The sequence below is a fragment of the Haliaeetus albicilla genome, chromosome 2 (assembly GCF_947461875.1).
Source record: "Haliaeetus albicilla chromosome 2, bHalAlb1.1, whole genome shotgun sequence".
NCBI lineage: Eukaryota > Metazoa > Chordata > Aves > Accipitriformes > Accipitridae > Haliaeetus > Haliaeetus albicilla.
The window spans coordinates 39,059,891-39,084,719 of NC_091484.1; the positions used below are offsets into that span (position 1 = coordinate 39,059,891).

Sequence of the window (24,829 nt, forward strand, 5' to 3'; positions counted from 1 at the left end):
TTTGTAGCTACTTGATACATGTACTACTATACCAAGCTCAAGTTAATCAACTTTGTATTTGTAGAGAATCAGTATAAAAGCCACTTATGTGAGCCTTCCTGACTTCTTTGAGCAATTACTTCTGAGAACTTTTTGACTATAGGTTATGCTCCATTCTGTTCTTTGCTACATACCTTAAGTTATTCTTTTATACCATGCTCTTGGAGAGTGCTTGTGAAGTAGAGGCAGAGATCATGCAGTGGCATGGCTTTGGCTGTTCTGGAAATTTAAAAGGCCAGCAGGCCTGCCATTTCTCTCTTCACCATTGGGAGCACAATAAAAATGTATAACGATCTCTGGTTTTTAGAGAACCTATACATCCAGTGACAGAGAAGATGAATAAACTATGCGGTTATGGTTCTCCTTTTGATAGAGGATGGCAAAAATGTTTGTCCACAGAGAGAGCTAGAGGGGGCAGACAAAAAAAAAAATCCACTAGCAGTTGTCATAATCTGTGCATTTAAGCAAGCTTATGTGAAGGGCTTGTTTGTGTAAGTTTGGCTTGAAGGCTGATTTTCATGCACTGGTCCAATATTCACAAGGAGGGGAGAGATGATTTGTAAGGAAATTTAGGCTTCTACATTTCAGAAGCACACCCAACCTAATTGTTTATTCTTTCTTTAACATAGGAGGGGGAACAAAATCAGACTAGACACTTCCAAGGAATGATTCATCACAGGCTGAGCTGATGGAGTTGTAGGGGTGCCTATTGTCTCTATTGGCAATAAGGGAAGTCTAGAGGGCTAGCTCAGATGCGGATGAGTACCGAAGGCTGGCCATTGGTATTCTAACGTACTCTCTGGAGTTCATGGAACCTGCAGATGTAGGCTTTCCTATGTTCACATGTAAGGTATGCTTCAGGTAGATGAAATGATTACATTGCTTTGAAAGCAAGCTACGTGGACTCTCAACAACTCTGTCTATCCATTTTGTGGACTATTGTTTTACAGGTAACATTGAATAACAAAATAGGTATTACTGTATGAGGTGTTTGTTCCAAGTTTGGCAACTATTTTTTTTTTTTTTTTATTTTCCTCTGGAGAATTCCCTTTTAGTTCAAAGGAGTTTGTCAGAAGCTTTTTTTTTTTTTTTCATATCCTTATTGGAGCTAATGCAGTCCACATGTCAGCCTGAGTCACCACTGTGATGGTGAGTTGTAGTACCTGACATGAGATGATTCAACAGAGGCAGCAGATGTTCTTCAGAAGGCTTTGTTTCTGATCCAGATTTATAAAGAATATTTTGCTAAAGTTATAGGAACCATACTCACATACAGAGAGTCTGGTCATGGCTGAAAATCTGTTACTCAGTGCCATGACTAGTTTCCAAATATGTGAGAAATTAAACAGAAACGTGCAATTTAGATGTTACATGTCATTTTATGTTTGCCATCAGCTCTCTCTCTGTACCAATTATAAGTAAGGACTGAGGCCAAAACTGCCAAAGAATTTTATGGTTATTTAGATGGCAACTATCTAGGTGCAAAGAGAGTGGCTCAGCTGATATAAGCCACCTGGGCATTTTTTTGTGGCTGTTAACAAAAATTAAGTGGTCAAGTTCCTGAAGAAAGTGGGAGCTAGAGTCTTTCATGCCTTCATGTGCGCTTACATGTTATGTACTCTTAAAATTATATACCCCTGCTTACTGTTGGGAGCACTTTTAGACAGACAGTTGCCCAAAATCAAGCATGTGGCATATTTCTTTATAGCATATTCTGACAGCAAATGATGAAATTCTTCTGTCTTTTTCAAAGAATAGCTATTCCTGGTGCTTACTCTATTGCATGTCTTCTGTAAGATGACCTAATACAGGAAGAAAAAAAAACAAAACAAAAAAACCCAGAAAAAAAACTTTACAAGTACAAAACTTAAAAAAACCCCAAAACAAACCAAAAAAACCCCACGAAAACAAACCCCCCCAAAAACCAAACAAACAATGCCAAGCTTAATATTCATTTTTTTGAAATTGTTTTCCATTACTTTTTTTTTTTATGGTGTGGATACTGAAGACAGTGGTAAGACGTCCAGTTTTCCTTTAAATTGGTTGAAACACTTCATGAAAGAACTCAAATCCCAAAAGCATATAGACTACTTAAATATCAATATTTGCAATGGGATCTGTTTATAAACATACTGATATGTTTGCTCATCTGTATACTCCACATCTGAGAAAGCTTCCAAAACTGTCTGGCCTATGCTTTAACTGTTGAAAATTTAGTAGAATCCAAAATTGTGTAAAAAGTGCCCTTTTTGGCCAAACCTATATGCCTTTTTGGACACATTTGTGCCAGAGCAGATGTGGTGTGCAGCTGAACACTATTTACTGCATGGGAACATCTAGCTGATCAAAATTTCCACGCTGTGGCTGCAATAATCCTTCATTTCTGTTGTTTATCTGAGATCCACCCTACCAGTGAATCTGATTAGGGAGATTTAGCGTGGGTACTGAAGAGAAGATGTATTATCTTTAGAAAAATAGCTAAGATATTAGCAGGATGCTATTACTTGCAATAATACACTTTTGAGCCAGACCTTGATTAGTGGTGGTGTTATTAAGGAAGATTTTTCATGGCAATGTTTTTGCTTAGATTCGCTGGAAGTTTGCAGAATGGTTGGCCATGGATATTGCATGCTGGAAACACTGTCTTACTCATTTGCTAACATCAAGCTGTGATATGAGATTTTTCACATACTGATCTGGTTTCCTAGAGTTTAAGAATTAGAAAGGATGTGAAAATCTGCACGCCTTTGTTAGATGTATATATTTTTTTCATTAGATAGATGATAAAACTCTATGTAATATTTGCTTACGATCCTCCTAATTAGAATTGGTCTTCTGTGCATTTCAAGAGCTTCATTCAGTTGCAGGTGGAAGGCAGACTTGGCTTGATTGACTGTAAAATGCTTCCACATTTAGTTTTGTTCTGTGAAATAAATATGAAAGAAAATAATATCCTTTGATTGTGTCTGAAAATGCAGTTATCACTGCCATAAGTGTGAGTGTGAGAGAGAAGGGAGAAAGATGGGAGGGGAGAAGATTTGGAAGAAGAGAGAGACATCATGAGATAAGGGACAAAAGAGAGCTCCAGAAAATACTTTTAAAAACACTACAAAACAAATAAACAAAAAAATCCCACAAGAACAAAATATATGCTGAATGAGTCAAATTAAGTAGTAAACAAGTCATAATATAGAAAGAAAAAAAACTTCCATACACAGATAGCATGCCACATAACTGTATTTCTGCTGTGAAGAATTTTAACTAAGGTAATATTGTTATATTCTGGGCTGTATGCTAAAGTACTGGGTCCAGAGAAAAAAATAACATGGGGGTGCACATGCCTATCTTATAATTGCTATAAAACAAAATATTGATGCTCTCAAAGACCTGTTCATTTATTTTTTCCTTAAATGCTGTGTAAGAATATGCTCCAGTCGAGGGTTTACGGAAAATAAATACAATGCACTATATTGAAAATGGATTCCTAAGAAAGATCAATAAATGCTATATGCAGCAGAATGAAGTTATCAAAATGCAAATATTTTAAACAAAACAGAATTTAACAATTGCCAAGATAAGCTGTTCCCTCAAAGCACACTGAAGACATTTTCTAGTTTACATAATGTAATTAAATTCAAGCCTGAAGAATTCAAATTCATCCCAAAGACGTTATTGGCAATGTGATTTAATGTGGTGATAAGGATGAAAATGTAGCATGTTTGAAGGCCACAAGAGTATTATAAAATTACGTTTGAAAGCTGACAACAATTGTTTGCAAGCGTTTTTTTGAAAACTACTCAATAGTGACATAATGAACAGAAGACCTTTTCCATTATTAGCAGGACAGCCTCCTCCTGACACAATTTGGGTCAAGTTCACTGCAATGTAACTTCCATAGTCTCACTGAAGCTATACCAGGAGAAAATGACTCTTTTGTCTTGTGGGAAAAAAAACCTCAAACCCAAAATCCCAAATGTGTAAGTGAACACAGTGTAAGCAATATGTGAGTCAGTGCTTTCTTACAACATAGTAAACCATTGTGTTTATATTCTTTCAGCAGTATGAGAGATGAGTACAGGTTTTATGTACACTGCTTTCTCACAGTTGGTTTTATTGTTTATATGACGGGGGACAGTGTGAGCTGAATGCCGCCCTAGAGTCAAGAGCTCCAGGGGTTCAGCCTTTTTACTGTCTCTAACTAATCTCTCTAATTATATTTTAAAGCCACATTCCATCTGCAAAACAGGGATATACTGTTTCCCATCTTGTAAGATCGGCTAGTTGAAAATGCAACAGCTCTTGCAAAAATATTCATGTTATATAATAAATGTTGATGTCCTTTGATCCTTTTGTATTACGAGTGCCTCAAGTCTGATAAATTAGGACTTCATCAGTCAAGGTACAGAAAGATTAATTCTGTGAAGCATATCTTGGCACTGGTGGAAGGACATCTCAAAAGGTGCCAATGTTTTGCTGTTGATGAGCGAGGTTCATTTAGCTTGCTGAGTTGAAAGGGTCTTTAACTAGAATTAAAAAGGGAGAGAACTATTTGGATAGCGATGCTTCCTACTGGAGAATCTTTACAGTCAAACTGCCCCTCTTGAAAGGATTTATTTGTTCCTTAACAACTTCATGGCATGACCCCTGATTGACAGTGAAGTGATATTTATAGCATTTAGCCAGTCATCAGAAATGACTAATCATGCCTCCCTTGGAATGTACGTGCTTTGACTCATGTAATATGCTCTCATTATCTGACAATTTGGTATCTCTGATATGTTTAAAAGTATGTACATATCTATAGTAGTGGTGTTTAACGTCTGCCTTTCTTAAAGTTCCATAAATTAAATATTTTGTGATTTTCAGGTAAAAACAGTTGCACCTCCTGTTGTGTCCCCTTTCAACGTAATAGGTGTTTCTTGTTCAGTCAGTCACTCTTGCATTTGTCATTTTACAAAATCTTCTAGCAGGCTTGAATGTACGTAAGTCAAGGAAAAAGATCAAAGGCTAATCCATTAGTAGCCTCTCAGATCCGACCTTCTCTTAGAAAATATTCTATGGAAAGTTTAAAATTACTCTTTACAAAAGGCCAAAAGACTGTAGCAGAAAAACTGTGAAATACATAGTATGTGCAACAGCAGGACTAAACCAGTGGTTTATCTGCTTCTCAACTGGAAAATCAGATTACATAGTCACATAATATGTAAAAAACAATCTGTTTCTTTAAGGCTGTTATTTGTATATTGCTAGGTATTACTTATATATAACTTTCTTCTAAAGAAACCCTGAAAGTACTCATCATAAAATATTACCTGAAAGCCTCTCAACTGTGCTCTTCTGTGATTATTGTTGCTTTAGGCTTATCTGAATCTCTTTAATTTTGTTTAAATTAAAAATTATCTAACTCCAGTGAAAAGTCAATAAATCAATAATATTTTTTAAAAAAATGTATTTTGCTTCCCTCCATTTTTCCCAGCCTGGCACCTAACATTTTATTATTTATCAAAAAAATGCCTATTAGCAAGAACCTATCCACCAATTTTTTGGTAAAGTTTCTGAGTCAGGAATTGTATTTTAACATGTGCTTGCATTTTTATCAAAGGAAAAAACCCACAGTAGCCTAATAAGTAGCTTACCTGGATGTTGGGGACAGTTTTAATTACTTGTTTGTCCTGATTCAGCCTAAGGCATTTCCCTTCAGTCTTCCCTATCCTTGGTGACCCATCGACACAAGAGCGCTATCCTGAAGGTGGTCTTTTACCATTTGTCCTAGTGGAGTCCTTATTTGTAGATCTAAACATTCATAGCATCAGACAGAAGTTGATAATATCACAAGCTTATTAAAGCACTCGCCAAGTGTCTAGGAGACAGTAGTCCAAATTCTTGTAATGAATGGATGAGGATGGGTAATAGGAGGTAGAGCATTTACTATGGAACCGTAGATATTAATCCTTGCATAAGGCAGATGAGCCTTGGGTAGCCTGCAGGACTGCTGATTAACCTCCAGCTGGGACTAATGTGCTCATCTTTCAGGTGGCTCCAATGGACTTCTACCCAGTGGAAGACCCTCCCCGAGGACCTTGACTAAAACTGTTGTTCTTTCTTATTCTTCCCCTATGCATTGGTTGGGATATTCAAGAAAGACAGGGAAAAAAATTTTCTAACCTGACTAGAACAGTTAAGAGGCCCAGAAGACAGAGGTGTAACCACTTATGACAAATTTTTATGCCCTGCAGCAACGAGCAGGAACCCACTAGGACTTTACTAAGGACAATTCCTAGCACTAATCATACTGTAACCTGCTAAAATTTTGACCATAAATGTCTCACAGAGAAAGCAGAGGATCTGCAGGTGAAGTGAGCATAGCAGTCCAGCATACCATCATGCATCTTCATGAAAAACTCATCTTCTGTTCTGCTATTTGCAGACCATTCCTCAGTGCTGGGCAGAGATACAGACCCCTACAACTCAAAAGCCGGCTTTTCCTCCTCTAACACCCCCACACTGAGATGGTGTTGGCATAACACGGTCATTCTGTCCAAGATTAATTCCTCGACAGTCAGTATGCTTGGAACAGTTGTCTCGTATCTACAGGGTCCAGAGAGATATGGCCGGGGCTTTCAAACCTAGCTGAAATTCTTTCAGTTGTTAATGCTTTGTAGGAGTATGAAGTTAACCTATAATGTACACCTTCATCTGTGGTATACTGTTCGTCTATATAGTGCAGAGAAGAAAAAATTCTGTGAGGTAAGGACTTAGTCCAGTATTTTACATCCATATTTAGGCACCTGCAGTAACTAGGCTTTTTAGAGGTACTGAGTGGCAAACTGACTAAAAATCAAGTCACTGAATTATCTAGAAATAGCAACAGTACTCTATTTACGCTATCATGTTTCAAAAATATTAATTTCCTAATTATTTTGGCATAAATACAATTGCAAAGTATTTGTATTGAGATGGACTCTGAAAAGTGCATATTGAAGACAGCTTGGCTTTGGGATACAGTGCTATTGTTCAGCTGTGGGAAACAGTCAGAATTTCTTATAGGCTGCTGTTATGGCAGGGTTTTTTCAAACCAGATAATTAAATTCAGAGGTATGGCAGATCAAAAGGAAACCATACAGGAAAAAGATGTAACAAGAAAGTCAGGAACAGATACAGACAGGAGTTTTTTGCTGTACGTGTCGTTCTGAATTAGAATGGCAGGAGACTCTGTCAATAAGATCAAAAGGCGGGAACAGAGACGAAAACTCTCCTTTTGCTGTTAATTATTATAAACCAGGTAGGAATGTATTTGAACACTATTGGCAGAGTGCTAAAAAAGCTGTAACTTTCCACCACCACTCCCCGCTGCTTCTGGGAGAAGAGTACTGGAGCATTTGAAATTTAAAAGAAATCAATTGTTTCTGGGTGATTTTAACATTTTTTTCTTTTCACTATTTACACTAAATAGCTACATCATCTAACACTCACTTTGTGACATGCTCCCATTTTTTTTTCTTAAAGGTAAGCATGATTAGCATAAATTAATCCACAGGGATTTTAGTGGAACATGGCTATTGTAGGATGCCAGCTTGGTCATTCAGGAGTGGTACTTTCCTCTGTGCCAGACATTTCTGAGACATTTTTTACTTTTGGGTTTTTTTTGCATAGGGTGAAATATTGAAGCACTGCATGATCATTTAAGAGCCCAAGAAATTTTCTCAAGCACTGGGGAAGCTAATGTTATAGTTAATTCCTTAGGAGATAATTCAATTCTTTTTGTATAAATGTCATGCTGGTTTCACTTGCAGGTGTTCTTCATGTTCTGTTCTGAATTGCTGCACAGTGTTGCTGAGCACAGTTGGTAGTTGCTGTGATGATCCCAGATGGAGCTGAATTTCAATGGGTATGAGTGATCTGCAGGGGTCCCAGATCTTTTAAGAGGTTTGGAAGCCTTGCCTGGGATTCAGCTCGCATTTCTCAGAGTATGTATGTTTAAGTGTGTGTGCATAGCTATCTACGAGTGAATTAGGTGTCTAAGTTCCGCTTTTGATTGGTGAAATTCTAGTCAGTATAGTTAATGGAGCTTGGAGAGCTACTTGGCCAACAAAAGTTGGTGTCCACTTCCAGATGTGACAAAGAACTCTTCTGACTTTCTTGACTGTGATGGGAAATTAGACATCCAGCTCACAGGTAGGCACCCACATGTATACATAAAAACTTAGGTGTCAGTCTCCGAGTCAAATCCTACTTACAGTGAGATCTACTGTGGAAAAAAATAAATATCACTGATATTTTCACTTCATGATGATTCATTTCTTACACTCTGTTGTGAAGCTTGTGTGGAACTGTAAAAGGTTTACACGTGGACATGCGAATCAAATTCAGCGCTAGTGTGAATAAAAACAGTATCAATTTTTTCTCATAAAAAGTTGAACACTATGCTGTAACTTGCATCTTTTTATACATTCAAATTAGTGCCTCATCTCCTGCCATTTTGTCCTCCTCCCCTCTTTGCATGGCCATTTCTGATGGATTGCAGGTTACTCACCTTTGACTATCATTTCCTTTGATAGCAACGTGTTGGCCAAAATAATTTTTCCTTGGGTATTAAAAAGGAATTCAAACACATCATGTATGTTTTCTATGAGATTAGTTAAACTGTTTTATAGTCATTGGAGATGAAATTTCTCCTGCCTAACTGTAACTGGCTGAAAGTTCATCATCTAACCTAAGTTAAATGTTGATAACCCTCTCTGAGTCCGTGGAATGAGAAAAGTACCTGCAGAGAGGGACTGCTCTACTTTCTCTCCATTAACAATTTACCATGGGATGAGTTGCCCGCGGAGGCGCCTGTAGCACTGGTTAGTTTAGTTGAGATGCCTCCTTTTTAGATAGTTAAAGCTGGATGTGCCCTAAGCTCCTGCCTGTTCTTAGTTCCAAATGCAGTGCTGGCACCTTGCAGACACTTTGCAGCAGCACCTGAAGCATCTCAGCTGCCCGAAGCAGGAGAGCAGTTGTAGTGCTGTGCAGCTGGCAGTGTTTGTGTCCCTCCCTGGCTGTAGGACTACGCTGCAGCCTTGCTCCCTGTGATTGACCCAGTACAAACCCCAAGCTGCTCTGAATCCACTCACGTTGGGACTGCATCTGCTGGCATTTTCCTCTTGCAGTTATATATTGAAATCACAGCTCAGTGCCTTCATAATCACTGGGAAAGCTAAAAGCATACTGCATTGCTACTTTTTTTTTTCTTTTCATTTTTGAACAGCTCTGTACAGCATCAAGAAAATGAAGGAGTGTTGTTTCATGCCTGTATCTTGAAATTTTTCCATTTAGGGACATAAGAGTGTGGAAATTGATTTGATTATATTCTATAGAAGCAAACAGAATACAGATAAAATCTTTTCTGTATTTTGTGTTTCAAGACATTTTATTTCTTAAAGGAAAATTAGGAGCAGAACTGTTTTGGAAGAAAAAGATAGAAACGCTTGGAAAGAAAATTGACACTTCCTTAAATAACTAGAGCTCACCAGGTGACTAAAAAAAAGTAATTTCACGTTCAGAAAATGGAAAATTTTGGCTAAAAGTCTGTTCTAATTCAGCCACAAAATAAGGACAGCAACTAGAAATTAAAAAGCAGCTTGGATGAAAATGATAAAAGAGGAAGTGGATACTAATCAATATAAATGAGAAGTAAGAATTATGGAAAATCTATAGGGAAAGCAAAAAAACAGGAAATGAAAAATCTGTGGTTGGCAAGGCAAAGGACAATAAAAAGTTTTTAGTGGATTAAGAACAAAAATCCTAATAGTATAAGCCACTAGATGGAGATAGTAAGATTGTTACGAGTGATTTGAAAGAGCCACATGAGTGTTAAATAAATATTTTTATTCTGTATTTTGAAAAATGCTTGATACTGTCCTCATGTCATGAGTGTGCTGAGGCACTTTCCAAAATGCCTGAAAGAAAGAAAGGAAGATGTCAAGCAGCAGCTACTTGGACTAAAGACTATTTAAAATCAGTAGGCCTGGATAACTTTTTCACAAGAGTTCTAAAAGATTTGTTGAGAAGATCCCCATTTCATTGATGTACCTTCTTGAAGGAAAAAAACCCACAAAAACAAAACCAAATGGAAAACAAACAAAACAAAAAAACCTCAAACAAAACCCAAACAAACAAAAACCCTCCCCCCCCTCCAAAAAAAACCCCAACCCAAACCACCCACGTGAAATCATAGAGGAGTACAGGGGTGCTAATGATTTGCTGGTATTGAAATGTAACTGATACCTATGCAATAATTGCATTGCTATCATTTCTGAGCAAAATGAAAAGGTGTCTAATTAATAATGCATTAAAATTTAGTTATTTTAGTTTAACTGAATATAAACAGGCAGTTAAAACAGGTAATATAAACAGACCATTTCACTATGTAATACCTGGTTTTGTTACTTGAGACTTGTCATTTGATTGATAAAGATGATTTTAGAAATAACAGATGTGCAGAGTTTTGGCCACTGTTTTCTTTTAAACAAACGTACTATACAGCAGAAGGCATGTACACATCTGTTTAAGAAGGGGTTAATAGTCAGATCCTCTACATACCAAATTTAGCCAATTCATGGTACATTTCTGACATTACAATCAGAAATGCAAAATGCAGTTTGGACTTACGAATGTATTGCATCATGTAAATCAGAGTGGTGGCGGGGGGGGGAATCTAGAGTGCAAAAGCTGTATAGAATTTGTCAGTGCAACATCTGGATTTATAAATTTAAATTTAAGTATTACATTGTGAGAATACAATGCCTAGATTTGGTGATGAATCTTAAAAGTTATGTTGCAAAATTGTAGAAAGTGTTGAAAAGATAGACAAAAAAAGTGAAATGCTGACTAGTTTTTTCACCTCACCAAGGGTAGTGATGGATTGTCTACATGTGATATACTCAAACCCCATGTTAGTTAGGCAAATTTTACTGAATGCAGTACAGAAATAAAATTACAAAGGAAAGAGAGAGAAAGGAAGGACTATGCATGTTGGAGTTGAAAACAGTTCCAGTTTTCATTCTTTGACTGAAAAAATTAATAGATTTTGCGTGTGTGTGTGTGTGCAAAAAATATCTTTGACATGGACTCAGACAAGCTTCTCAGTCTTGTCATCTGCTTTTAAGACCGTCTTTCACTTTAAGATTACCAATATACGTAGGCCATGAAGCTTCTGCACCAGCTGTGTATTCATTCACATTCATTATCTTAAATCTTGTCACATGCTTAGGAGCAAAAGATGACAGGAGTGGGCATTTAGTAAAACAAAAAGCAGCAATAGTGCTTAAAATGTCAGTTTGGTTTTATGTTGGCAGCATTCTGTTTGTTTGTTTAATAACTATCCATATCCATGGGAAGGAAATTCAGAAAAATATGACCTTTCAGTTGCCACATGTCATCTGTGTTCAAACTATCAAATACTAGGAGTACTAGCTTTAAGCTTACAAACCCACATATTGTTGCTATTTATATTTCTTAAGCCTCGTATGTAGAAAATCCCAGTTGCTTAAAAAGAACAGTGCAAGTACTGTTACTGAACTCATAAAGTCTGTATGGCAAAGATTTGTAAAGGCTCTCAGAATCAAAGGTGAGTCTTTGTTTACCTCTTGAAAACACTTTTATAGGAGGTACTGGTTAGCCATTTCCAATGGAGAATGGAGCAGTTGATCAGATAGCAGCTAAACTAATGAAAAGCATCATGGAAGTGACAGGAAGATTAATTAAGTTCCTCCAGTTGTATTCATGTGTGGCGGTACAGAGTTCCTTTGGGTACTGCTGCAGTTAAATGGTATTCATGGTGACAAATATTGCAGATTTCCAGAAGTGACACTTCTGAGTCAAGGGTAAAAAACACATTTGGTAGTTTTAGCCAGTGGAGAACGTGCAAAACCAAAGATGAGCTTCTATGTCTAGTTAAAATGTACAGACGTAACTTGCTCCTTCCTTTCTTATCCTTTAGTGTAACCTCAAGAGATTAGTAATGAATCACAAAATCTGCATTATTGTGTAGTATGTCTTAAACTACTCCAGATGGCTTAAAAACAAAAACAAACCAAATTTCTGGCCAATGTATTTAGTATGTTTGACTTGAGGCACAAAAATATGTGCATTTGGAAACACTTTCAATTAATTTTGGAACCTTATGAAACTGTGGCTTGTTTGCTGTTTTTTATTTCTGCACTGTGGTTACTGTAGTACTAATAGGAATGAAATATCTGCAATACATAAATTTTCAAATTATGTAGAAGTTCTAGCCCTACTTTACCTTCAAGAGTCTTTTAGTTTTGGGGTGCTTTTGGTGAATTAGTAGGTCAAGCGTGATTTGGATTGCTTCTCTCACTTTATTTTCAGAAACGAATACAGTAACAATACTTTTTTATTCTTAATAGCTGTCTCTGTACAGTAGATAAAATTTATTTTAGGAAAATCTGGAAACTTTTCAAGTGTATGAGATCTTTTAACCTACTACACATGATGCATAAACTTAAAATGTTGTGTCACTAGTGTATTTTGTTGCCTACTATTACACTTCTGCCAGCGAAGAGTCCCTCGATATGTTTCTGTGTTTGCAAGAAAAGGTTTGTGGTCAGCCTCACTAATTGAAATTCATCAAAGCCAACTGGTAGGAGTCTGGGTATAAATCTAATACTAGTTGTCTCCTGGGAGAGTTCAAGACTGGAAGAGAGTTTTCCAGGAATCCTAGGGAATTAACTGGGTGCATTAATATTAAATATTAATTGGTCTCTGCAACAGACATGCCTGCAAGTGGTTTTAATACTTACTATGGAGGCATTGTGTAAATCGGTGTATAGATAAAAATCAGTAGAAAGCATAGATAGCGCAGCTAGTTCACGAAGTGGCCTTCTGGCTCTAGACCAAATCAGGCGTGGGGGGTAACCTGTAGCTTTCCCAGCTCTGGAGAAATGTAAGGTATGTGCTGTACTTCTGGGATGTGTACTGTCAGCTTGCTTTTTGTTTATTCTAAGGAGGTAATGTCTTGTGGGGTAGTCTGCGTTTTGAAAATCTGCCCTTTTTGGCAAACCCTTTACCAAAGTGGGGTTGTCAAGGTGAGGAAAGGCAGAAGAAATCAGGGTGGAGATGCTGTTTGGAAAAAAAAGAAGCAGGTTGTTCGGAAAGAGGATTTCAGGGAGTAGAAGCTACTTCTAGTATTAGAAATAAGGGTGTAGGGTAGCTGTTTTAGCAGAAGGTGCTTTTTTCATGTTATGTTTATGCTATTGCTGAATCACGAGGGTTCTGGGGGTTTGTTTTTATAGGTGAACCATGCATGAAAATATGATAATTTTGCAGTTCACCTGCGTCTGTAGCAAAGCTAAATGCTGGTTAGCCTGTGCTGGCTTGTTGATGATTGAGAGTTTGCACCATGGGCTGACATCATGGGCTAATTTGCTCATTCATTCTGCATGATCCTGCATGCCCGGACTGGGTCTACTCAAGTCTCCAGATGCACAGAAGTGTTTGCTGCTCCTGACTGTGCTTCCCCACAGTTATGTTCAGCAGAGTCCTCAGTGCTTGAGTTAAAACACCAGCCATTTGGTATTGCAATTACTAAACTAATCCTTGCTTTCACTAACAGTGACAATATCTCACTCTGGGAATAAAATTCATTCTTTGTCCCTTGCGTCGAACTCTACTTCTTTTTGCAGTTTATTAATGTTGTATGTGTGTAAATGAAAGCAGAGTTTGGCATGCAGTACATGAATTTGGGCTGTGAAAGCTTTCCAGGAGAGACCAGCAGTGACTTTACCTCCTACCTTGCGTTTGTTCCATAGTTGAAAAGCAAAGAAATTAAAGAAAACTTCTTGTCTTAGTTTCTCTTTGGCTACTTTGTTTGTATGCTTCTTGTAAGAATACAAATAAGATGCAATAAGATGGTCCTGATTGTTTTGTATCCTAAATAGCAAAACAAAATTGGAGGTAACATTCTGAACCAAGTGGTGAAGAATATGTCGGTCTATGTGGCACTTTGCTGTTTATGCTTCCTGAGGAGCTGACCTGCCACCGGGCTGCACCAAATTTGTATCATAACAGAGCAGCCAGCTCAAGAAGGCATGTTTAAAGGCAGCATGGTTGCTGCCTGACCCTTAATGGTGCTTCTACACAGACATGAGTCATCTGTACCCCGGGCTCTTGGCTGGCCAGCTGATGGCACAAATCAGCAAAGCATATCAGCTGGGAGGAATGTCAAGAGTGGAGGTAGCCTACGTCTCGCAGGGTCTGACTCCTGGCAGAACGATCCTGAGCTCTTCTGTGATAAGGTAAACACAGCCTAATAGGCAAATGCTGGGCTTGGGTGCAGACTGTCCTAAAGGACATCACGCAGCGTCTCTGCAAAAGCACTTCGGAGCTAGCAAAGGAGCTGAAGGATTTCACAGCAAATTGATTCTCTGAGCTTTTAGCCTTGGTGAAGGGAGGGGAGGGAATGCTTGTGCTGCAGAAGTCTCTCATAGTAGCTTATACCTACTGCTCAGAGTGGCTCAGCTGAGGTATCTTAAACTAGCCTTTTAGGGTAGTATTTTCGATAGTGAGGTGTCCTTCCTTGTACAGTAGAAGTGGATGAGCATTGTAATGATGGAGTAGAGGAAAGGAAGGTGCCATGAATACCCTCTGTTACTTGTTGTCCAAACCCTCTAGTTCAAATACAGGCCATGGTTTGTAGACAGCTCCTGTTTATTCCCCAGGGGTTTTCTAGATGGTTTTTCTTCACTTTGATTTAGGATTTGTTCAACTTTAAGTTGCTGTTGGTCAGTTTGAACCACACAAGAAGTCTTGGTCTTCCTCCCTCACACACTATGGCCTCAAAGCATGCTCCTGCACTATGTGCTTTTTCGTTGTGAAGCAAAGGTTATTTTGGAGTTTATCTGTGTACTAGGTATCTCTCATTTCAGGCATGCCTTTTCCTAGGGGCAGTTGGAACAAGAAAGGGCACTGAGAAAAACGTAGAACTGTGGGACTGCCAGTGAGGGGCAGGACGGGACAGGACTTAAATTCATGCCTCAGTTCCCCCGGCAGTGTTTAATCTCAGTGACTTGCATACAGGTAGCATGAAACCTTGTGAGAGCAATGCTGCGTAGGGCTCGTGCTGAGAGATGTGTAGCAGTGATGCACACCAAGGTTATTAACTCTTCTGCTGCAACTGGAGTGTTCCTTGGCTGCTGTGCTGGTGGGATAATTTTGCCGTAAGTGATTGGACCTCATCACTTTTTGAAGTAGAAAAGTGTGGAGCTTTTACAAATAAGTGGAGCTTTAAATGAATTATACCTGTCATCCTCTTTCCTGTAGAATGAAAACATTCATCCCATTAGATCCTATTAGAAAGAAAGAAACACTTCAGCATACTGCCCATTATTTTTTACCTTTATTTAGTTTATTATCAGTGATACATGCCAGACTGACAGCAAGAAACCGATACTCTCTATTGATTCATAGAACAGACCTAATACATGCACAAATACAGACTGCATAGTCTTCGCCACGCTGCCACACCAGTGTGTGTCAGATCCATGCGAAGGTACTACCTGTATGTGGTGGAGAGTATTTCAATATTTCTTTGGTCTTTCTTCCCCTGATGTTGTTACTAGTTTGTATAGCAGCAGGGACTGTGTGGGGACCTATTTACAACAAACTTGGGGCCACTCCATTTGTCACAGAACAATAAAATAGCTACCAGCTGCTAATGACTTATCAACCTGGGCCAGAAAGGAACTGGAGACCTGGAGGGTGAAAGGTTGTAAATTCCATTACAAATCCTCACTGTCATATATCTCCCATCCTAGCGATTTGTTATTCATGCGAAGAAAACGTAGTTTAAAAAATCAGTTCAGCTCTAGTGAAATTGAACTACCTATTTGTCAGTTGCTTTTTAAAATAGAAACAGACTGAGATTTATCCAGCATTCAGATTAAAAACATTTATTGAAATGGAAGTATTGATTTAAAAAAAAAAAAAGAAAAAAAAAGTCGTAGGGGGACATGGTCTTGCAAAGTGCCAAGCATCTTTGTCTTCTACTGAAGTTGGGGAATCAGGGCACTCGGGGCTTCTCCTGGAGCCTGCCCTTCAAAGAAAAATACACTAACAATATACGCTTTGTCTTTCTCATCGATTATGTAATTGAGCACGTTATGTCACTGAAAGCGTTTGCTGCCCAAAAAAAAAAAAAAAAAAAAGAAAAGAAAAAAAAAATGTACAATTTTAGAAGGGCTTTTTTTTTTTTTTTCCCAAGCCACAGTTAGGTTAACCAGCATATTAAAGCACGTCGTTGCGAGCCCGTTAAAGAAAAGATCTGTTTGTAGTACTCTTAGTCCTGATGTCACAGGCACAGCAAGGACATCAGAAGGAGGAGTCAGATTACAGTAAGAATGGGCAGTGCAGCATGCAGCCGGAGTAAACGCTAAATCAGACAGGAATTGTATCGGGGATAAGACTGCCTGCAAAGCGCTCATCCTGAGGAGGCACACTGCTCACTCACGCTTCTTGTGCTGGGAAATTTCCACATAATGTAGAATGAAAGAGCTCTGTTTTACATGTCAGCCCTGTGCGGGAGCTAATGCTGAATACACAGCGGTGGGATCCTGGCTGCATGATTAATGAGAAACATAATGTATTTTGGTAAGTGCTAACTGTGATGTAATTCTGCTTCTGCTCACATTATCAATAGGAGTGATTATTATATATTTCGGATTCAAGAACATTTTGTGCTGGCGCGCACCTAAAACTGACAACTGGGGAATCCTGTCGGCTGTGCAGTTTGAAAGGATTCCATTGTCTGGGAAATTTTCTCTTTGAGTGGGCTACCGCGTAGTTTTAGCAGCTTGAAAAATAAGCTAGATAGGATGAACTCACCCTAGGTTTGTTTTAAATGAAGTTGCGTTTCATCTGCCGAGAGGGGATGAGAAATGGTTGTGAGGCATGGGAAGTTTTAGACGAACTTAATGTAATGGACGAGCTGCTACTGCACTGTCTTGTGGTGGGGAGGCACAGTAAGCCTTAGTATTTCATTCAGCTTTTAGTTTGAAGAATTCAAAGATACAAAGGCAAAACAATGCTTTATTTGCAGTGCTGTGTTTGCCAAGTACTCTGCATTATGCAGATCACCAGTGTGGGGTTGGCTCCTAGCATACCACAAAATGCATATTATTTTAAGCCTTTAGAGGTCTCGGAGCCGTTAAATATTTGTGCAGAGTTTAGTTTTGTTGCTTGATGGAAATCTTCCTTAGGCTTACAGCTGAGCTGGCTGCATACCCTAAAAACATGCTGGAGCATAGAGCTGTGTCTAAGCAATGGAGTGCTGCAGTACTGGTCTGGGATGTACAGTTGCAATATAATGCTGCAAGTTAGTGCTGCTAAGTAGCAAAAAAATAAACAGAAAATTTGGTGGTGTGATGTAAAAATACTATTCTTGGCTACCTGAAATCTCATCTAGCCTCAGTGTTAATTTATAGCTGCATAATACTTGGAATGAACACAGAGCGGAGAGTTGGAGGATTTCTGGGACATTCAGCAGCTTTCTCAGTTTCATTAAATATTGAATCAGGAGTTCACTTCAAGCTTTAAGAGAAGAACTTTTGTAATATTCTGAGCCCTGTCACAAAAGCACTGTGCTTTATGACATGCTAAGCATTATTTTCTTATTTTCATAAAATTAAAAACATTGGGAGGGTGGTGTAGTGGTGTTGTCTTTAACAGTGAAACCCATCAATTATGAAAGCAGATTGATTTTGATGTAAACTGTCCTAACAGGAAAAATATAAATTGGCTGAGTTGTCAGAACTGTTCAGAGTCCCTTTCAAAGATAAATTTGCAATGTTTTCTCTTTACTACATTTTCCAAAGACTGAGGAAGAATAGGCAAGCATTATAGTTTTAGGTTTGAGTAATTTGGATTAAGTCCCGTCACCATTAAAAATGTGGCATTAAGTTAAATTTTTGCTCATTTCTTTTTGGTTATTTGTCTACCTTTAATATCATTGCAAGCGCAAGATGGGTTTTCTTTTTTCACAGTCAGTTTTGCAACAATTGCCCGTGTGACTAGGATTAGAAGTTATGGTTTCCTGAAGTTATATGGGTTAGGGTATTAGGTATATTTTAGCGGTATGGTACCTAATTTTATAATTTTTTTCTGTCTATAATTTTCAGAAACATGTAATGGTGATCAAACTTATTTTGGTGTTACTTCTTTGAAAAAATACGAACCGCCGTTTCACATGCTTATTTGTTTTCTGGTGCAACACAAGTTTTTAACTGGAACAAGCTGGATTGTGCTTTCTCTCTGCTTTGTAGGAAATTTCACTTCTGAGAGCGGAGCTGAAAGTTTCTGCTAGGCAGGTTCTCGGTCTGTTTTGTTCAGTCTGAAACTTCCTTTAATTTTAAATTCTAAATGAATGTTCTTGTTTCTGTGTTTTTGCATAACAAAGCATGAGCTAATGGGGATAATGTTTACCTGTTTGGGTGGGGAGTTCTGGGTGTTTTCCTCCTCTGTCTGTGAGAAGCCAGAACGCTTGTAATCTCACCTGTCTCTGTTGTAACGCTTACTGCACAAGGCAGTATTGCACAGAGCCAGATGAAAGCTTGACTGCACACATCGCGCACCTACTTTGACTTAAAATTGCTATAGCCATCACGTAGACAATATCGGAATTTCATATTTTCTGAGGAAAAAAAAATTCCTTTTAATATTAGTAAAGAATTCTGTGGAATTTTTTTCTCTGTGCATATTACTATTGGGCCACCGAAAGAATAGGAAGGAAAGAAAAAGAAAGCATTTCTGTATGTTTGTAAGCATCTTGCCTGTTTTTCTGGGCTTTCTTCTCTAATTGCTGCTGATGTAAAGTGGCATAGTGGGAACACATGTGTACAGCATTAAGGTTGAAATAAATACTGAAATAATTACTGTGGAAAGTAAGACCTAACCCTTTGAAAGTATTCTTTTTATAGAGCAAGTATTAATGGGTGAAGTGAGTTTCTTAACCATCAGAGAGAAAAGTTGCTAAATTCAGGAATTGGTCATAGCGTTTCTTGCTCTCTCTAAAGCTCTAGCCTCCAAGAAGATTTTGGGCTGAGATATTCTACTATTCTACTACATTCTACTATGTATATGCTACTATTTGAGCTGAGCCTTCAAATAATTAAACTTATTGTGACCCTTCTAATTGCACGAGCCTTTCTTTTACTTTGCACCAGAATTTTGATGGAGTGGTTTCAATAACTGCTAATTTTTGCTCACCGTGCTGCGCTTTAGAGTTTGTTGTTTGGTCACCGTGGATACATTTGTTACTTACTGTATTGGTTTTGCATTCATCATTTTGAGTTGAACAGAAATATGGAATTGTAATAACAATAATAAAAATCCTACAAAATGATGTAGTGTGTTTATAGAGTAAGCCAAAAGCCAATGAAAATAATAAATTTCTGTTAAGTGTTTTAATAGGTAGGTAGATGTTTTGCACTTGAAAACATACATACCTACCTACCCCAAAGCAACTTTTGCTTGCGTTTATCATCGAGTTCATAATTTAGTGTAAGATGAAGGTCAGTTGGCGACCGTTCTCAGCAGCTTGAGAGGAGGAGGAACGGTGGGTGGCTGTCAGTGCCACAGTGCTGATGTTGCATGCTGATAACAGGGGACCTCCTCTAGTCCTGCTCAACGCGAGGGCTCTCCCGTGGCTGGTGGTCATAGCTGGACGCCGCTGCCTTGACCTTCAAAGGTCCCGCCAGCCGCTGCTGCCTTGGCTCGGCCACCTCGCCAGCGCTGCGCCTTCCTCGGCCTGGCAGCGCGGGTGGCTCGTCCTGCGAGCGCGGTGGCCCCCGTGGCCGCCCCTCGGGCTGGGCGGACGGTCTGTTCGGGTCAGGTGGAAAGCGCTCTTCGCTGTTCGGGAGGGGAAGGGGGAAAGCTTGTGGTGTGTGCTGTGCACCGGCGGCGTACGCGACGGTCGTTGAACCAGACGAAATACTGCAGTGATATTGCAGTTATGGGACAGCGAGCACCGGTCCTGAGGGCTCGGTAAACCCTGACTGGAACTGAGAGGGAAGCCAGTCGTCCACCTCCACTGCCAAAAAATCACTCCCCTGCACGCCCCTGTATGTTGCTCTTACTGAACAAGCACAACCGAAAAAAGAGCTGAAATTAAAATTTACAAAGAAAAGGGGAAAAAAAAAAAAAGAGAACCTTGTACCTTTCCATTTTTTTTCTTTTTTTTTTTTTTCTTCCCCCCCATCCCCTGTGAACCTATTACTGTTTTAAGTAACTTCTGTTCTCAATGTTTCCTTTTACATCATACAGGAAATCTAATATATTGGGGTGGAAATGAATATCCTATGGATAAAATAATAGAACTGTTAAAGGGGAAAAAACAAAGAATTTTTGCCTGAAAATGCCACCAGGTTTCTGTTTGCATGTTGGTTGTTTTCATTTTTGGTGGGATTTTTTCAGTCCCTGTTGTAGAGTGTAGTAATTCATCTGCATACACACTACTATTCTGAGTATCACTTTTTATAACAGGAATGCTTTCTTGTAGAAGAGATTCATGCTGGATGAGTCATGGAAGAAAAAAATACCCCCCCGCCCCCCAAATCTCACCACCTCTTTAAAGAAAACACACATTGTACCAACCAACCAACCAAAAAAACCTGTTTCAGCAGTTTCAGTGAAAATATTTAGTTGTCACTGGTTTGGTTTTAGGAGGTTGTATTTTCTTCTAGGTTAGACGCTGCGGAGGCCTTTCATAGCTTTTCTGTTCATTTAAGGCAGAATGAATTGGTGATGATTACGCTGTGCTTTTAAAATGTTTTGAGAAACACAGATACTGGATTGTTAACCGTTTTATCACCAGCCATCTGCAATAAGAAAGTGTAGTTAATATATACTGGATGCTGTATGTGACAGAAGAATTCAGCTGAGCAAGCCAATGTATAGGATCTTGAAATCTGCGGGAGCCTGATGTTTATATTTGGAACATTACAGCCTCCTGGGCAGTGAAGTTCATATCTTGAAGCACTGAATAATCATTAATGCATGTATACATAATAATAAAAAAAGAATCCTGTTTGAACTCACAGAAACTGCTCTGTGCTAGATTGTACCCTTTTAGATTCTGTTACAGAAACTGTTCATTTAAAATACCTTTAAATATATCCAGTATGTTGCCATAAATAAAGGGTGATTTCACCATTTCACACACATAAAAAGTCATTCCCAGTGTTACCCTTCTTGTGGGTGGCAGAATTGCTCCAACACCAAAATCAGAATTAATGGTTTCTTGCTTCATTAGAGAAGATTAGATCACAGTTGCTTCAGCTGAAGGTCCTTTGACAGAACGTGTGTGTGTGCGCACACGCGTGCATGTGAATGTGTGTCTGTACATATTTTAATTGGGATGACTCTGGAATCTAATCCTGCATCCCTTCTTATCAAATGCCTTGCTTCTGTTAAGAAATGAAATGTTAAGTAGAAACCAGATTTTTTAAATTTTCATTATGATGTCATGTCTCTGTACTTTTTCATTTTTTTTACTAAAACACAATTCAAATAAATTATTTTTATAAATTATTTTAAAGTAATGAGAGCCTTTGAGTGCAGAATTATCTCAGAGTCATATGGCTTCTACCTCTCTGAGCCTGTGTGCAAATATCCTTCTGTATTATTTTGATTTTGTTTTATAACCTGGTGGCAGTTCTAGAAATTCTTGCAATTACAAAAATGTTAATCAGGTTACAGGAATCCTTTCAAAGCTTTTGCCTCTCATTGCACTAAAGAAGATGGTGGCACTTGAAAAAGAAGAAATATATTTGGGCTTGATAAAGGAAATATTTCAATTTGGTATTAGATCATGAAAAATTCTTGAAATACAGTAGAGGTCATACAGGCTTCAGTTTTAAAAAGGGGTTATTACATGTAATATACTGCAAAGATTAGTTTTGCAGCTGAAATTGTGTAGATGATTGGTAACATTCGAAGAAAATGCAGCAAAAGAGGTTGGCTAGAAATACGAAAGCCTAAAGTGTCTGAGACTCTACTTGAATCAAATTGCTGAGGTTGAAATTGGGAAGAAGCTTTGCTCTGTTGTAGGGCTGTCATTATATGGCAAAGCCGTGTTCTGTCAGTCAGCCTGTATTCTCAGTGATTTTTAGCAACACATTTCACCCCTAAGTAGACTTTGCAGAAAAACCTAATACATGAAGCTGCATTATTGGCATGCTCATATGTTTAGACCTCCTTGCCCACTTTGTTGACCACTTCTTTCAGTTCACCAGTCTGATGAACGTGTTCCCCTCAGACAAATTTTGTTGTTGTTGTTTTGTACATATGCACCATAAAGAGTTACTCCAATCATAAGCATGGTATGACAGCTTAAATAAGTTGGCAAGGGTCTGGATCAAATGTGAAACAAGAAAATGCAACTGTAATTTGAAATTGGAATTGTAAGGGAGGCTTTTATGAAAGTTCAATTGCTATACACCCTTGTCTCTAGTTAACATTTGTGATAATACAGTTCTGTCTCTTTTGATGCTTAAAATTATATCTGTTTAAAACTTTTTTATGTTTGAAGAAAAGGTAAGATATCTTGAGTCCTTATCATCCAGAGCATTTAAATAAAAGCACTTGTCCTTTCCCTAGGTTTTTTGTTTTGTTTTGTTTTATTTTTTTCCCCTATTGCTGTTTTGGCAAAGGTCACAACTGTTTCAAAAGCTGGGGTTAGATCAATCTATTTCTTTTTTTTAATACCTCAGCTAGCTGGCTGAACCAGTTGTTTGGAAATCATGGGAAATTTTTTCATCACTATGGGATCAGGTCCTGGCTCTATTACCCAGCCAACTAATTTACTCTGCTTTATAGTCCCTGCAGATTTCAAAATTTAAAACCATAATGTACCACTTGCTTTTCAAGTAAAGCTTGAAAAGCTCCTGGGGTTTGGTAATGTATAGTATCTTCATCTCCCAAGCAGTTACAGGAGATACAAAAATGAGATTGACTGGGAGTGTCTGTCAACTCTGGGTGTATGGCTGTTTGAAATTTTAGCATATACTTAGGATCTCAAAGGGCTTTGGCTCACATTGGTAATTTTTATACTGCGCATTGTTTACATGTTCTGTTTATTACAATGCAAACTGGCAGTCTCTTCCCCAGTTCTCTCCTTCAGAAAACAAGATAGACCCTAAAAAGGGGGTTTATGTTAGAAAACCGTCTCTGAGTATTAAAACTGCTTTCTTAAGAACAAAGGAAAAAAGCTAAGCTTAGTTTACGCTTTGATTATTACCTCACAGTGGTTCTCTTATTTATTTACTTTTATGCTCTAATTGAAAAAGCAGATGGACAGTAGAGTTCATTCAAATGAAAGCCGTGAAAATTTTCTCAGCTTCTTTTGTTCTTGTTGACCTTGTTTATTCAGTTTGTTTACTATGGAGTGTAGTAAGTTATGAAGACGGAGGGAGATAATGGCTGTGTTTTCCAATACTGTAACCCATAGTTGCGCTACGGATCAATATTGAATGCAAGAAAATAAAAGAAAAAAAGTCAAAAAACACAGAACCTTGGCAAAATCTGCAATTGTGAATGCACAAGGAAGGAGTAGGTGGGGAGGAAGCCAGTCTTCGCACCGCAAGCAATATCAGTGCTCTTCTTGCTAAGCCAAGTCATTTTTCAGGAGTGACCTGAGGGTCTACTGTCTCTGTAGTGCAATGTTTAGCAAATTAGTTTTTGTTTGCTGTTATTTACCTGTTATAGCAAATCCACTCACCTCCTGTCAAAATCAGCCATGTATCAGGAGCATTGAGTTTGCCAGATATGTGACAATTATATAGCAAGCACACCGCTCCTTTGTTTTTCTATTAATACTGGTAAATTGTGCTGCTGTGAGCAGCAAATTTTTCAACAGTGGAAGTTGTGTGAGCTTGTCTGCTTTTAGGTAGCACAGAAAAAACTAATATCTTTGCTTCAACCCTTCATGCAGCATTTGTTATTTTTGGTAGCCATTTTTATTTCTTTAAGAAGGAAAACCAAACAGGCATACATAAAACTTCACCTAATCTTCTATTTAACTTTGCAATTCCTGTGTTTGTAAAGGATAAATTCTAGCAAGTCAAACAGGCTATAAATGTTGTGTATGCACATGTAAAAATACATTTAAATCCTTTCCCTTTTTGTCTCCCTCTCTGACTGAGGGCATGGCAGCCACATGAATATGGGTGCTGTAAAGCCTTTGTAGTGCCTTATTTCTAGTATCCTTACATGTTTTTAGTGCTCAAGACATGATCTAATCATTTACAAACATTTGTCTCGCCAGTCCTGACCACAGTCTGTCTACCTTGTAAAACTGGTTGTTTAGTCCTCCTCTCCACATGCAGTGCTAGGGCAGTTGCACTAACCTCCTAATAACACATTTAGTTTCTGTTGGCTTAAAGCTTAGTAGCACTGGGTACTTGGAAATTGCATTGGTCTGCATGGTATGATTTTTCTCTCCCCTTTCTGTCTTTACTAAAAAAGCTTCCGAATTAGCTCTCTTTCTTTTCAATTGGGTTGAAGTAAAAATTTTTAATAAATTTATAGATTCCCAGTGGTTTTCCCTTTTTTCTTTCTTTCTTTTTCTTTTTTCTTTTTTAAAATCCTTTGCAGTATTTTTATAGAACATAAAAGATACCTTCTTACACAGGTCCAGCTGACAAACCTACTCAATGCTAATTAGCAGCCCACCATTTGGGTTCTTATGGGTTCAGTAGCAGCTGGACGTCTGACATATCTTTGGATATGCTGTATA

At 38.3% G+C, this 24,829-nt stretch overlaps 1 protein-coding gene across 3 annotated transcripts in view; it reads left to right on the forward strand.

Moving 5' to 3' along the window:
* Window positions 1-24,829, forward strand: part of ZNF385D (zinc finger protein 385D) — a 456,126-nt gene that overhangs the window by 259,366 nt on the left and 171,931 nt on the right. The window contains exon 1 of one of the 3 annotated variants that reach the window (XM_069771853.1): window positions 16,347-16,689. The exons of the other annotated variants lie outside the window; for them this stretch is intronic. Within the exon in view, the coding sequence (XP_069627954.1) occupies window positions 16,668-16,689 (22 nt within the window). The 5' untranslated portion in view covers window positions 16,347-16,667. Of the gene's footprint in view, window positions 1-16,346; window positions 16,690-24,829 lie in introns of those variants that run through there. 3 annotated transcript variants of the gene reach the window in all.